The 16,498-nt window shown below is 30.1% G+C and overlaps 1 protein-coding gene across 2 annotated transcripts; it reads right to left on the bottom strand.

Annotated features, from left to right (window-relative positions):
• Window positions 1–3,408: 3,408 nt before the first annotated feature.
• Window positions 3,409–14,693, bottom strand: LOC107456205 (uncharacterized). 2 transcript variants are annotated; one of them, XM_087151795.1, is made up of 2 exons: window positions 14,674–14,693; window positions 3,409–6,178 (listed from the first exon to the last, which is right to left on the bottom strand). In XM_087151795.1, exon 2 carries the CDS (start codon window positions 6,138–6,140, stop codon window positions 3,717–3,719), a length of 2,424 nt encoding a protein of 807 aa, XP_087007921.1. In that variant the 5' UTR covers window positions 6,141–6,178; window positions 14,674–14,693; the 3' UTR covers window positions 3,409–3,716. The 2 variants fall into 2 exon arrangements, with proteins under 2 accessions (XP_087007921.1, XP_015929492.3); XM_016074006.4 differs by lacking the exon at window positions 14,674–14,693 and adding an exon at window positions 10,372–10,690.
• Between the last annotated feature and the right edge of the window lie 1,805 nt (window positions 14,694–16,498).

Raw genomic sequence — 16,498 nt, forward strand, 5'->3', positions numbered from 1 at the left:
GGAAGTTGTTATATCCATTAAAGTTTCTATACAAAATAAAAATATTTTGGCCTCAATATATTTTCCTTTTTTTGTTATTTTAGGATATAAAGCAAATTTTTCGAACTTTAATGAACGCAGAACAAGTATTGCATTGCTTTACACTTTTTAAATGACTCATAATAATTTTAAAGTGCAAAACATTTTTTTAATTCAATATTTTTACTTTATTTAAGGCATTTTTGCGCAATTTTTGGATTTTTAAGGGCATTTTTTGCCCTTTTTAAGGGCATTTTTTGCACTTTTTAAGGGCATTAGTTGAGATTTTTTAGGTCATCAAAATCCGGGCTCTAATTATAAGTTTTGTGCCAAATAGTTTAGTTTGTGACGAATTCGATAGTTGAATATAAGATCACGACGTTTTCACTATAAAGAGAAATATTGAAGTTTCAATGCGATATCACCTTATGTCACCCTAATTTGTTTTAATTTATTGCAATAAGACACGTGACTTAGTTTGAAAACAACAGGTTAATATTTACGGAAAATTTAGAACTTAATGTATCAGCAAAACATCAGAGAAAAACTTGAAAAATTCAGATGATACATTATAAAGGGAATAGTGGCGTTAAATTTAGATTTCATTTGTGCTGTCCTAATTCATTAATAATTTTGTGGTTTGGGGTGGTGCATAGGTATATTGTAATAATAAATGCGACCAAGTTTGAAAAATATGGGTGAATATTTAAGGACAGATATAGGCATTCATGTACATACGCATGAAGGCATTCACGTACATACGCAGAAAAAAATAATAAATCTTCGGAAATTTCTTTAGATTTCGATGTTTTCATCATGAAGGGGAATATTGAGGTTACAAATCGGATCCTTATTACGTCTACTATTTCGTCTATATTTTTGTGGCCTGATCTGGTGTTCTGGTATGTTACAAGAATATTTCTTACAAATTCGGAAAATAGGTAAGTATTTAGGGAAAATATAGGCCATTATGTATGAGGAAAAATATGAGGAAAACTTGAAAAATAGAAAGTTCAGATGCTACATTAAAAAGGGAATATTGACATTAAATTTTGGTTTCCTTTGGTTTCCCCCCTAAATCGTTCATAGATTTGCAGTTCTGCGTATTGTATAAGTTACAACAAATGTGGTAAAATAAATGTGGCCAAGTTTGAAGTCTATAGGTGGTAATTTTGGTGAACATTTAGGTTTTCATGTATTAGGGGGACCGGAAAGTAATGTCGTTTCGTCGCATTCAATATTCGTTAGTCTAAAAAAACAATAAATTTTTTTTCGATTCATTTTTGCTTTGATCCGGCATTGAAAGGTTGTTGCTAACGAGGGTGAATTATTGATTAAAAATAAAATCTTGATAACAAATATCAAATGCACCGAAACGACATTACTTTCCTGTCCCCCTAATATATGCAGTGAACGCAAGAAACCTCCAGAAATTTTTTTGAAGTCCCGTCACTTACACTACATATTCTTTTCTAATAGTCAAAGGGTAATTTTTCTGTGCTGTGATGAAGGTTTATATTGAATATCAGCTCAATTTTTACTAGATTCAAGAGGTACCCTGAAAACCGCTCCTAATGTACAGATGGGGGGAAAAATGAACCACATTGCAATGTGGTTCTTTTGCATGGTGGCAACTTCAATGCATGGTGGAAACTTTTGAACTAATGATTACCCATCTGGAAATGTGCGCAATTATTATTATCAATACCTGTTTTATTTTCGAGTGAAAATACGAAACGCATCCAGAATTTCATGCGCAAAAGCAAGTGGAAATTACTTCTTATTGCAGAAATTTCGTTGTTGAAGTGCAGAATTTGCTATAGGCCACAGAAGCCTTACAAGGTATTGTTTGACTATCCATACTGCCGTCCTCTAAGAGACATAATTCACCTGTTCTTGCAATGGAGACTTGACCTTGGGCATTCATGGTTCTTGCCCAAAAAGGACATTCATGGTTCTTGCACATAAAGAAATTCTCATTTTCTCATCATAAAGGCATCATTTGCTGACAAAAGTACAGCTAGTTGTGATACAATGACTCCATTCTGAGGCGATAGACTCTCATGTTAGTAAACTTCACTGCTTTAATGATATTATTTGAACCACGGTATAATTAGTTTAATAAATTCAGGGAGTTTATTATTAAATAGATGAAATATTGCAGAATCTTCTGCAGCTAAACACGCTGGTAATTATGTTTTGTTTTTATTATGGGGAGTTGGGAAACGTACTTCCTACTACAGTTAAATATCAAATGCGTGTAAAATATGCAATGGTTTAAATACATTTAACTGTCTATATAGTTCAATATATGGTTTACTTACTTTTTAATACTCTTACATTTTACTTGAAATTGTTAATGAGAAAAAACTTATATCATTTTGTAACAGCAGACACGAAGGCACGTTTATGTGATTTTAGGAAATTTTATTTTGCACAACTCCTAAATACATAATATGAAATTGATGTAAAACAAGTTCTTGACTTGGACAAGAAACTACATAGAGCTTAAGTGTTTCATAATTATTGCATAAATGGTTCAGGTGTACAATAGAATGTTCAGAGTTATATTAAAACCGTTAATAAATGAGATTTAAATCAGAGATGGCGAACCTTTTTCGATTTGTGTGCCAGTTAGGCTGCGATTTATTATATCTGGTTAATTAGTGTGCCACTTCAAAAATTTAAATTTTCAAAAATTAAATTCAGGAAATAAAAAAAATGCAGAAAAATCTCACATTTAATTAAAATAATAATAATAAAGTACTTATTGAGTGCATTTTCAACAAAATAAGTGTCGATTAGGTAGCAAGTACCAGGCAATTTTTTAATCTCCCCCTATGGCTAGTAGTTACCGTTAAATTTTCCTTATAATTATAATAATTTCTTTATAATTATAGTAAGTCATTTACTGAATTATTAAAATTTTACAAAATCAAAATTCAGGTCATGTAAAAATACAGGTCAGTAACCGAGGAGCAGTACTGAATGATTTTATCAGAAGAAAACTTCAACCAATGATTGAAAGTCCAGCTATGAAGGTCAGTTTTAAAGATTAACTATGAAGGTCAGCTACAAAGGGCCAGCTATAAAGGTCCAGTCATGAAAGTCAGAATTGATTAACTTTGAAATCAAGTGGAAGAACATTATTCGTTTAAATTTAAGAGCATGAAAGCTATGTTTAAGATTTAGCTATTTAACAATTGTCCATTTCTCTACGTAGCTGGGCGACTTCTTATGATTTTGATAGGTTGAGTTATTCTGCTAAACTCATTCAACACTACTCTTCAGGAATCACATTTTTAAAAATTTTATGCAATTTAGTTAATAATTGTTTCAGTTTTCCCATTCTTTTTAAATATTCCCATTCCTTTGGAATTTTTTTCTTCAAAATTTTAAGATCTGAGGTTCTCACCTTACTTCCAACTCTTAGCAGTTTATCTAATATTCTTTCACTAGTGAGATTATCTCGTGTTTTCCCTAACCAATGTATCAACACCCTTTCATTCGTGTTGTAACTTGCTTACAATTTACTACTGCATCTCTGATTTTTGCAACTTTGATTCTCCGTTTTGTTTCGACTCTGTAAAAGGTTCTCCATTATAGAATCAAAGTTATAGGTAATATCTCAAAATTTGTGAGTTTTTCAGGTTTCATTCACATAAAGCACGGAGTTAGCATTTTCATTCGTTTGAACTTTATCCAATTTGTTGCTTACAATAGCAGTACAACTTGAGTTTAGGGCTATCTATGCACCATGATTGCGAACCGTACTGGTTTATTCTACTAATATCCATCAAGCTGGTAATATCGTTGTTCGGATCATATCGTACAGTGCCTTCAAAAATGCCACCTCCTGGCTGAACACTTAAAGTAATTTGATATTCACTAAGAGGTGTAATTTTAGGACTTAAAACAATAAATTGATATCCATGTTCACTAACATAACCTTTATCTTTTAGTAACTCTTCATTCGCTTGACTTTTGCGAGCGTCTTTTATTCCCTCCAGTTCCAACGTTTCGCAAACTTCAATATTTTGGTACAATAGTTCATTTATATGTTTGACAATTGCTTGTGAAGCAAGGACAACAACGGGATCATCAATAGATACTTCAGTAAATGCATTGCAGGGACAAAAGTGTTTTGATATGGAAGCTTCTTCACAAGTTCTGCTTTCTGGAATTTCATTCAGGAGGCTTAAGCCTAGCTCGTTCGTTTCTTCGACCATATAATTATTGAAGTTTAACAGGTGCTTCATGGTAGAATGAATATCAAATAAAGTGATTAATCTATGCTGATTAATGCTAAGGCTCTTTTCCGCATTAGGATATTGATTTAAGAACCATTTAGGAAAATATATGTACATAAATGGCATTCTTTCTTCGAATTTTCCTATGTAAGTTTCTCTTATTTCGCCGTATCTTATGCCATGGTCGCTAAATATAACTACAGCACTGTTGTTAAGGGCTCCTACTTTCTCAAGTTCTGTAAGTATTCTTTCTGCAGGGGCATCGGCATAGCTGGCGTAATTGGAAATATCGTGCGTAAGAACAGATACCATACAAAATGCAAAATAAGGCCTCTTGTCCATGGTTTTTACAAAATTCTTTAAGTAGTCATACATGAGATCAGTTTCTAATTCAGAGTTTAAGCAATGCGCCTCATAATGTTTGGCTTTCAGTCTCAACTCAGAATGATCAATCGCTAGCGCTAAAGGTCTGTAATAGTAATCTGTTGGAGGATCAAAGAAACCTCTCTTGAAATAGTTAAATATGCCGTTATATGGTGAATCATCTGCAAAAAAAGTTCTATAACCATGTTTGGCATAATCTTTCCATATCAGGCTTATATTATCAAAAAAGAAAGTATCTTTCATCGACTCATTGAAGTAGTATTCAACAAAATGGCCTGTTAGCATTGGTACCAAATTTGGAAATGTGTTATCTCCAACCTTCGTGTAACCTTTCATATCAAAAAACTTCATTTTTTCCAAAAACGTTTTTGTTTTTCGAAAATGTCGAATAAAATTCAGATTTGATACAGAGTCTATACCTAGAAGAATTACATTCAACGGTGAAGAAGACTTGACTTTAGATTTTTCTTCTTCAACCTTATCTTTGAGATTTACAAGTGGTAAAAACTGCTCGTGAACGTAGCTGTCACCAAAGTAACATTTAGCTAGTATATGTTCATCATCGAGAGGTGTATCAAATTGTAATTTTCCTCGACTTACGTAATAAAAATCATCTTCCCTTACTTGTTCAGGTTCATATTTTCGAAATATTGCCCAATAGAAGCAATCCATGTCACCAGGAGTAGCGTTGTAATATTTCTCTAGAGCAGAAACATTCAGATGAACAATTCCATTTGGTTCTGGAGTCATAAATAATGGTAGGTCTGAGCAAATCAAAGGATCATACAAATGAATTAATTCCATTACTGACGGATCCCATGGATCAAATCTTGGAATCTTGCAGCTTGGCGTATCAACTATAAAAGCAGGGTTTTTCACAGTATCAGATAAGTAATCATAATCTGTCAAGGTATGTCTGTCCGAAATTTCTTCCGAATTTGGGGCTTGGCTAACATCTTGCACTTCAAAACTCACTTGAGACAATAAATAACTTATGGGATTGCTTTTCTCGGAATAAATATTCCCTATGGCTGTTCTAAAATCATTCTTAGATTCTATTACGGGATTAGTTAATATGTTATTCAGAATTTTGCTGTGATGCAAATTAACTATGGTATTATATGTTAACGCATCGTTCTGTTGAGGGAAAGTCAGATCAGACGAATCACTCAATTTTGTAGTTGGTTCTATAAGGTATTCCTGATCTAGTTTATTATTTATTCGTATATGTTCATCTTTATTTGTATATTCTTTTTCTTTATTATGAGCTTCAAGAAATTTTAAGTCGTTGATGAAAGCAATTGCTTTTTGATACTGGTAGTGCACAGGGCTTGCTATCCAACTGTAAAGACTTGTTTCGTCTCCATTGGAGGACTTATTTAAGTCTTTTAAGCATTTTCTAATTAAATACCAGTGGAATAGGAGAAAACTTAATAAACAGAATAATAATATAAGCATAAAACGGTTCGGTAATGAAATAGGAGCCATTGGAACATGTTGGATCTATTCGTAGCAGTCATTGAAACCTGTGAAAATAGAAAAAAAAAACAAATATAATCGACAATAATGTTTAAACATTTTTATTTATTCTGAAACATTTATTGTTTATCAACTAACTGTTTAATTTGCATGAACTATTAATGCGTTTAAAATTTTTGTTATTCCATAACAATCTACCCATAGCAATTGAATATTAAGCATACCATAGCAATCGAATCGTGCTTTGTTTTAATTTAAAAATAAAAATAAAGCACGACACCCTGAACTAGTGTTTATGTTAGATAATCTGTTATAAAAACAGATTAATTTTAGATCACTCGTCAGTTGCAATTCTGGTAAAATTACCTTACTGTATGGTAAGGATATTTCTGGTAAAAACAACATAATTCTGGTTAATGAAACCATATGCGGTACTCAAAACAATCATTTGACAACTTTTCCGTTCATATTGTAAATGGGTTACCGGAAATTCTGGTTTTTAAAAATTGTAGTTTTTATTATCTCACATATTTAATAAAAAAAATATAAAATTGAAAAGTAAATGTAATTAAATAAAGGGGTATTTATGACTTTCTTTAAGGCATCATGATAAATATACCAAATTTTGTCCCATTTATCAATCTTTATCACATGTTATAAATCTATATTTTATAGTTAATTTTTCCAAAATCATTACCAAAGCTCATCGGTGAAAATTACCGAGCTGATGTTAACACAGAGCCAGGAACACGGTAAATTTTACCAGTTTCCAGTATTCTGGTAGTTTTGAGCAGACTTTTATTCTCATCTTATCATAAGATAAAATATTTTAGTGAATTGACAGGGTTGATGAACAGAGACGATGCTGTTGTAGCTGTCGTTGGCCATTAAGGCAGTTCTTGTTTTCTAGTGGCGCCATCTATGAGCAAGAATGTAACTTCTCCCACACCTACATGTCACACCCGCTTATAGGACTGACCCATTCATGCATCCATTCATTCGTCCAGAGATCGTAATTTTGACTTGGAGCAGAGAACAATCAATCTCCAATTAAGTACCCTCCGAGATATTGATTTGCTATGGAAACATGGAGAACTATGTGACCCGACAGATTTAAGGTGCACCAATTACCATTATACGAAAAGTCTTCGGCCGGCTGGATTTGAATTCCCGTTCCCACAAACGTGAGTCCAGCACCCTGCCAACCAGGCAACAGAGACGATATAAACGAATATAAAATTTTAAGTGCAAAGATAAAAAGTTTCTGAAACCTCATTTTTGTCAAAATAATAATAATAATAATAATAATAATAAATGAATAAATAATTGCAATCATAACTATACATAGTTGGGAAATATTAATTATCTTTAAAAAAAATGCGATTAGTTTTTTAGTGAACAAGACAGGTGATGATCATTATAATCTACGTTTAGGTAGAAGCTGAGGGATATTCCGGGAAAAATAGTTTTGTTAACAATTAGGCTGCTCAACTATTATTACTCAACTAATTCGCTATTATTACTAATTTATTATTACTCGCTACGAATATTCCTAAATTATTGCAACCAATTCTCTACAAAATCTGCATCAATCTGAATGCAACTCTCTTTCTCATTAATTTTAAAAAATTTTTAGCTACTTGTAAAAAATTTCGTAGATTTAATGATAGTTTATTGAAATTTTGAAAAAAAAACATGAGAAGAAAATAAAATTTAGTTTTCAGAATATTTTTTATTGAAAATTTCTTAAACTGAAAACTTGGTTCAATGCATTAATATTTAGTAATCGTAATTCACACTATGTTGATTTCAAAAGCTCGAGGTTCGATTGTTTTTAAAATAACACTTTACATGTTTCTTTGATCAGTTATTCACTTCTACTTTGCTTTGATCAAATGAATTCATTTTCTTAAACAAAAAAAACTTTAAATAAAGAAATTAAAAACACTAAATTTTAAACAAAATCTTACTAAACAAAATATTAAAAACACAAGACCCATTTACCAGAGTAAATACGCTTCTCAGTCTTTGTATGCTCTTCTAGTACCAGCTAGATTTGACTAAATTAATTTAGCTTATACAACCGTTGTTTAGAAACTAAAAACAAAGTATATATCTCTAAATACAGTTGGCACTTCTTGTTTCGATTTGGTATGTATGGTATGTTGGTTCGTATTGGCGTGTACACCGAAGAGCCATTACATTATGACCACCCTGTTAATAACATGTAGGACCACCTTTAGCCTTCGAAACTGCTAGCACCCGCCGTGGCACTGATTCCACAAGGTGCTGATAGGTAGTCTGAGGTATCTGGTACCAAGCGCTCACCAACTGGTCCTGCAATTTCTTCACATTGTGAGGGGGTAGCGTGGCAGCATGAATTTGGTTTTCCAAGTAGAACCACAAATGCTCTAAATGATTAAAGTCAGGTGAATTTGGGAGCCAAGACATGACTTGAAAGTCCCTGGAATGTTCCTCGAACCAATCCATGACGATTCGACCCTTATGACACGGTGCATTATCCTGTTGGTAAACACCATCCCCCGCAGGAAAAACTGTTGCCATGAGTGGGTGAACCTGGTTTGCAACTATGTTCAAGTAGCTTACAGACGTCAGGGATTTTTCTATGAGGATTATGGGTCCTAATGTGCCCCATGAAAACATTGTTCCCGGGTGAAAACCTGGGCGAGCCCATTGTTATAGATGGAGGGTGGTCATAATGCTCTTCGGTGTATATGGCTTACACAACTAGTAAAACCTATGAACTAAAGATATGTATAGCTATGGCACTTAACTAAAGAGATATAAATCTGTCGAAAGTCAGTAGAAAATCTGACTCTTTACAAAGATTGTCGTTATTTTTGTATAAAGCAAGACTAATTTAGAAAATTTCCAGTATTTTTCATACAGCTTGATATTTTTAGGCTTATTGCAATCGACCTTTGTAGTACTGGTAAAGTGGTTACTTATGCGCAAAAAATTGAATAAGTCTCAAGCATTTTCGATTTAACCTATTATAGTTCTAATTGCAATCAGGCCATAGCGATTGTGACGTAAGGCTTAAGGCAAATGCAAATACATTTTTCTCACCTAATACATGTCACTAATGCCAAATAGTAAGTCTGAAGAACCATTATTACGTCATTGAATATGAATACAAAGGATAAAGTACGATGAATATGACTTATTAGATATTCAAGAAGAAATCTTTGCATCGCAATAACTGTAAATCCTAAACTTTTATTGAATGTCTAATTATTTTTAAACAAACTATTTTTAACTCTGAAATATCAATATGTGTGATTTGGTTTAATTTTAGTCATGTTAATGAGATAGAAAGGCAAATGGCTAGTATACTCGTAAATTTTCCTGGGTTATCTTGAAATAGGAAAACTTAATAAAATTAAAAAATTTATGCTACCGCGATAATTTACTAAATTTTAATTACGGATTTCGCCATAAGTGTTTGTTCTTATTGTTTGCTGCTGATTATCTACATCTAAGCCATTAGGACATTGTTATGCCATGAGGACGTTGTATTAAATTCCAGATCAAAGTACCGACACTTTGGATAGATTAAAGGTAAAAAAAAAATTTACCGTAAAATATTATACTATAATTTTTACAGCAATATTTATTTAATTAAAGTGATACAGTGACTTTGCGGTTATTATTGTTGCAAAACTTACGGTATGCTAGATTTTTAGTTACATAACATGCTCCGAAAAAATGGATTTCAATGTAAAAAGTACGGACTCCCTCAGTGCCGGTACTTTTTGAAATAAAAATTAAATAGCTTTTATCTGAAGATTTGTCAGTAAAAAATCTGAATATTTTTTATTACCTCACGTTTATTATACATTATATTATACATCACATTATGCATTATATTATATTATGCATCAGAGAAAACCTCAAATCTTGTGGTCATTATTATAGCATGTTCGATGTTTTTTGTTTAGTAACATGTTCCGAAATTTTTTTTTTCAAGGTAAAATGAACGGGCACCCTCAGTGCCGGTACTTTTTGAAATAAATATTAAAATAGCTTTTATCTACAGAATTGTCAGTAAAAATCTCGCCTTTATTATGCATCAAAAAATACATCATATTATGCATCATACTACATTATGCATACAAATTATGCATTAGAGAAAATCTCAATGCTAATTTAAATGCATTTCTTGTGCATTAACTACTAATGTACATAAGAATTTTTTTAATAATAAGAGTTCACTTACCGTCCATTATTTGAAGAATTTAAGAAATCTATATAAATTTTTTTTCTTCAATTTTTCAAGATAAAATTAAATGCAGCTAAACCGTAAATAAATTTAATTTTGTACGATTTTCCATAATCAAATAAAGTGATTTCAACACAGATGAAATGACCATACTCAGATACTTTTTCTAGCTGCAGAATTATAGAAATGCTTCACGTTACAGGCATGAAATAAAAGTGATGAGCTATTTTCTATTCAGAAAAAGAAGGTTTGTTCATAAAAAGTAAATAGATGAATAACAATTACTATAACGAGCTTAGAGTTTAGGAAGCAGTCGCTCAATTTATGATCTTAGACTTCCACTTATTCCATTTGTGTGTTTTTGAATAGCAGAAAGTTTTATTAGGAGCGTTTTAATACTTTTTAATAATCTATTAGTTTTTATTAGTAAATTGGTGCATTGGTAAATGGTATGACAATTGTTCTGAGAAAGCACTTCATTTTTTTCATCGACGATTGTTTTCAAAAATTAAAATTATTTTGCAAAAGCAGCTAGTCAATTAAAAAGAGTAATTTAAAAGATAATGCGAAATATGTTAGAGTCGCAATATGTAGAGTTTATATCGCTAAGATGTAGATATATATGAAATATGTAGAATTTATATCGCTAAGTATCGGGAAAAGAGCACAAGTTATGTAATCAAAAAAGATATGATGTAGTTTCAGTTTTATAATAAAGAAACTTCTTGAATGGTGGAGCTTTGAATGAAAGAGGGAAACACGGGGATATAAAATAAAATTACAAACAAGTTACAACAATGAAGGAAATATGATTGATCAATAGGTTAGATAAAATAAAATCGAATAGGATAATAGAAAAGAAAGGAAATAATAAGAAAAGAAAGGAAATGATGGGAACTGCTGTTGCCGCAAGATTTGAAAGTAAAATTTTTAAAAGAACGTTTTTTTTACACATCTTTTGACATCTATTTTCTTATAAATTCTACATCTTGCAACATCTAAAGTCATCATCCACCATTCACTTTTTTAGCACTCCTCTTCAGTTAAATTATCTAGTTCAGCTCTGTTTCTTGTACCCTATTCGTCACAGTTTTTTTTTCGTCCTTTTTGTTTGTAATTTTCTTCGGTATTCCCTGTTTATTTTGTGTTTTGACTCTGGAAAAAGTTCTTATTTATGGAACAGAGACTACAGTAATTTATTAGACTCACTGCTAGATTCTCAGTAAAATCTTAATTATCAGTCTATACTATACAGTTTTATTGTTTTTTACGGAACAGAAACCGGTTTGCACTTGCTTACATTCGGGTAACCGTAAGTTAATTTAGGCGATAGATAATATAAATTCGACGATTGGATAAATTAGATGATATATTATATAAATATGGAATATTTATTATGTCAGGTATTATATTATTATATTGTAACATATAGATCAAATTATTAGACTCACTGTAGTTTTTTAATAATTACTTGCTTTGCACGAATTCATATGCAACACTGTTTTATTTAAACATACATGTAATGGGCTTCTATGGAGGAGATTTTTTTATATACTTCTTATTTGTATTTATTTTTAACGTATTGCATTACATTGTTAACCAATTGATATAAAAACGTAAACAAGTGCAAACCGGTTTCAGTCACAGAAAAACAAAGTTGTGTAGTATCACCTGATAAGTAAGATTTTACATAAAATCTTATGGTGAGTCCAATAATTCGGACATGGACTGTATAGTACGCCTATTTAGGTGACACTATTTGAGCTCTTTTAAAATTATTTAACTGTATTACATCCTTAATAAATTAAATGTTTCCTTACTTGGATAATTAAATGAGGTTTTAGAAGAGAGAAGAGTACCAGCCAAAAAATAAGCAGCCTGCTTGTATTAACTGCAGTCAAGAAAATACGAAACATGACGCATTATAATGAAAATAAATGCGATTGTGAAATCCCACTTAGAAAATAAGTTTAAGTAATTTAATGTATAAATCAGATTGCTAAATCAGATTGATTTTTCTAGTATATTTGACTTTTTTTATTGATGCATGCATAAAAATTAAAATTTAGTTATTATTTTAAATTTTTTAATCTGAAATTTATATCTATGGAAATTAGAGAACTCATTCTAAAATTTTACTTATTTTCTTTAATCTAAAGTTAATATGTGCTCTGTTACATATGATAATCGATAATATTAGTAAAAAAATCTGTAGACTGCAAAAATATGTATATTATTAGTATGATAACAGAATAAGAGACAGTGCTAGGTAATCTAAAAAATAAACTATGTATAATAATAGTATGAGAATAGCGTAAGGAATAGTAATGGATAATAATTAAAATACAGTAAATGTAAATTTTGGGATTGATTCATGAGTTGAATTCTAACGATTCATGGAAACTTTTAGGGATGGTTCTGTAACTGTATAATCTCACACTAGTTTGTTTTTTTAATGTATATATATTATGAACTCTTTTTAAATGCTAGTTTGTTTGGAATTTTGTGAATCACAGAACATTTCAAGCATTCAGATGATTACATAATATTATTTTTCCATTTTCAAGACAGATTCAAAAATATTTTTATACGTTGCGAAAAAAAACGAATATTAAATTTACTTGTTTCTTTATTTTCAATTTTATAAAAAGTAGCTCGTATCAAGCATTCGGTTTATAATATACACTTTTTTTTAATTTTCAAATCAAAATTGAAAAGTATTTTAATATGTTGCTAACAAGAAATAAGTTATTTTTTCAAAATTGTTGATTAATTTTAAATTTTGTGATATTCAAAGCGTATTAAAAGTTTGATTAAAAATTTAACCATTTTGTTATATTTATGTCATAATTAAAAATTAATTTTCAAAGTGTACTAAGAAAAAAGTAAAAATTTCGTTTACTTGTTCGTTTTTTTAAGTGATAGCATGCTGAAAAAATACGTAATTAATAATATGTATTTTTTTTCTAAAAGCAATATAATTACAAAAATTAAAATTTCAGATTCGGTTCAATTGATTCAAATTTATTATTTTAGAGATAAAAATTTAAAATAGAAAAAATTAATGCTCTGAAATTTAACAACTACTCTGCTGGAAAACCAAAGACCTCGGTAATTTTTACGAAAGTGTTTTGGTAATAATTTTGGCAAAATTCACTGTAGAATATTATGAATAAAATTTGGTAAATGTGGTAATTTTATCATGATACTTAAGGGCATAGAATAAAAACCACTTATTGGGTTAAATATACTTTTCAGTTTTGTATTTTTTCACTAAATGTGTGGTAATAAGAACTATGATTTTGAAAATCAGGATTTTCGCAAACTTTTACCATATGAGTGGAAAATTTACCAAATGAATGGTTTAAATATGGTATATTTTAGTCTTAAGTTACGTTTTTTTTTACTATAAATGTCATTGTCATTATGATACAGTACAGTAATTTTACCAGAATTTTTTCTCCGTGTACGTATCTTGCTTTCGGTTGATAACGTAAACTTTCTTTTCTTTAAAAGTCAAAATCAAAGCTATTTAAATACGTTTTGTTCAGAAGAAAAGTGCATTTTTGTTTAAATTCTCATTAATTTTAAATTTTAAGTACATTAATTAAGTATATTAATTTTAAATTTTGAAACATTACACGTTAAAAGCGCCTGATTGATAACGTAAAAGTTTCGTTTCAAAATTTAGTAAGATTCAAAAATAATTTTATACTTGCCCCCAAAAAATACATTATGAACTACAGTTGCAAAAATATGTTCAGTTTTGCGTTTCACACAATCTTCTGCACTTCGTATCATGGTTCAACATTTTTGAGGTTTTTCAAATTAAATATATTTCACGCAAGATTGCGTTTCACATTATCTTTTGTATTTTGTATTATGGTTCAACATTTTTGAGGTTTTTCAAATTCAAAATATTCCAGGCAAGATTGCGTTTCACATAATCTTTTGCATTTCGTATTATGGTTCAGCATTTTTGAGGTTTTTCAAATTAAATATCTTTTAGGCAAGATTTAGTTTCCTTTGATTTTAAGGTACTACAAACAGTTTTGGAAGATTTAAAGTGAGTCATTAATAAGTTAATACGAGAACATAATAGAAAATATATTTTGAATTTTTATATACACTAAAAAATTGACAAATGTAAAAGTAACCTGCTAAGGCAAATCATGACAGTAAATACACAAAGTCAATAGGCACTAAATTGTAAATAAATGCATGAACTAAATAACTAACAGCAAGTAATACGTTATAATAATATTGGCATGAAATATATAATTTTAATAGTTTACTTACATAGCAATTTTTTAAGCAAAAAGACAAAAATAATAATAGCAAGTATACTTTTATTTCATCATTACAAGACTCAAGTAAGAAATGTTTTTTGAAAAACTTAAAATTATAGACCTGTAATAAGAAGCAAAACAATTTTTATAACTTCCTTTTCGTGTTTATTTGCTATAACATGGAAATTATCTGTTTTTTTAATCACACCCGACTTTTATTAAAGCAAAACAACAATAAATTAAGCATTCTACTTTACTTCGATTTTATAAACATAAATTTCGTTCTATATTTTGCTTCAAGTTTCCCAAAAATTTTAATTGTTTTTTTGTAGAAATTATTTTACATGTCAATTTATTTTACACTTACATTGCATAGCGACAGTATAATTTGCTGGCACTCGATATAGTTTAAGTTCTTTTTCTTATAAAAAATCGAAAAATCCAATACTTTTCTACATTTTTTAGTAATATTATTATTGTATCAAAGCATTATTAAAAAATCAGTTAAGCCTCTGCTTAACACTTTGCCGCAACCAAAAAAAAAAGTGATTTAGACACCTAAAATTACGAAGGGGAAGGTACAAAAAGCATAATGGAATAAAAAATATAACATTCGATAATTAGTCGAAAAATTATTAAAGGTCAAATTTGTAGTAAAAAGTATCATACAAGCCGATCTGCAGCCTTTTAAAATGCAACTACACTATGGAGTTGTCATGCTAAACGAGCCATTTCGCTGAAAGAGCCATTTTCATTTCTGTACTTAAGACGATTTTTTTTATTTATTTATTTTCTGAAATTACAATTTGTTCGTCAGTTACTGTAATTTTAAGTCTTTTTTCATGAATTATTGATATAAATACCGTATATTTTGGTTTTATTAGCCAAAATAATTTTTGTTCCTATATCGGCAAAAATATATTAGACATTAAAAAAATTTAATTAGCTATCTAAGCATTATAATAATTTAATTAGCTGTAGTTACTTATATTTTCCAAGTGCTTTAAGCTAAAAATTAAAAATTTACGATAAGATTTGTAGCAAATAATTTTTGAAATGTTTATAATTGTTGTTCATATTATTAACTATTGCATATCTTTATAATTATCTGAAACCTGGATAGCCTGATTGGTAGGACGTTGTACCCATGTCCAAGAGGTCATGATTTCGATCCCCACCGGCCGAAGACTCCCCATGTAGTAAATGGTGACTGGTGCAAGTTAAATCTGTCGGGTCACAAGGTCCCCCATGTTCCTATAAAAAAAAATCATATCTCTGGGGCACTTAATTGAAGATGAATCGTTCTCTGATTTAAGTCAAAATTACGATTTGTGGATGAATGATTGGATGTATGAATGGGTTGTGACATGTTAGTGGCTGAAGTTGTATTCTTGGCCATACATGGCACCACTGAAAAACAAGAAACACAGCCTCTGCCTTAAATACACTTGGTTTCACCAAGCAGGCTTGCAAGATTCGCAAGTGACATTGAAGCAACAACATAATTATCTGAGTGGTAACTTATACAAATTAATAACTTTTTTGCGATGTTACGCTGTGAAAAATAAAATATAATTGAGTTAATTTATACAGAGTAAGAAAACTGCGAATGACATATATGTATAAATGTTGAAATATTAGATATTAAAATGTCTATGTAAGATGTGTTAAATAAATAAAATTACGTAAATGCATGAAATGTGAATAAATAAATGAATTAAGGGCAAAACTAAATACAAACATTTCTCTCTTATTTTACTTACTACGCAAAATAAGACGTAATTTAAACCAAACCAATTCCTTGAAAGAAAATAACTTTAACCTAGCCCAATGAT

This window comes from Parasteatoda tepidariorum, chromosome 9, assembly GCF_982258835.1.
Source record: "Parasteatoda tepidariorum strain Cologne lab strain chromosome 9, Ptep-v5.0, whole genome shotgun sequence".
Lineage (NCBI taxonomy): Eukaryota > Metazoa > Arthropoda > Arachnida > Araneae > Theridiidae > Parasteatoda > Parasteatoda tepidariorum.

Excerpts from the sequence above, each read along its gene's own strand:
- LOC107456205 (XM_087151795.1), bottom strand. The coding sequence starts at position 6,140 with ATGGCTCCTATTTCATTACCGAACCGTTTTATGCTTATATTATTATTC.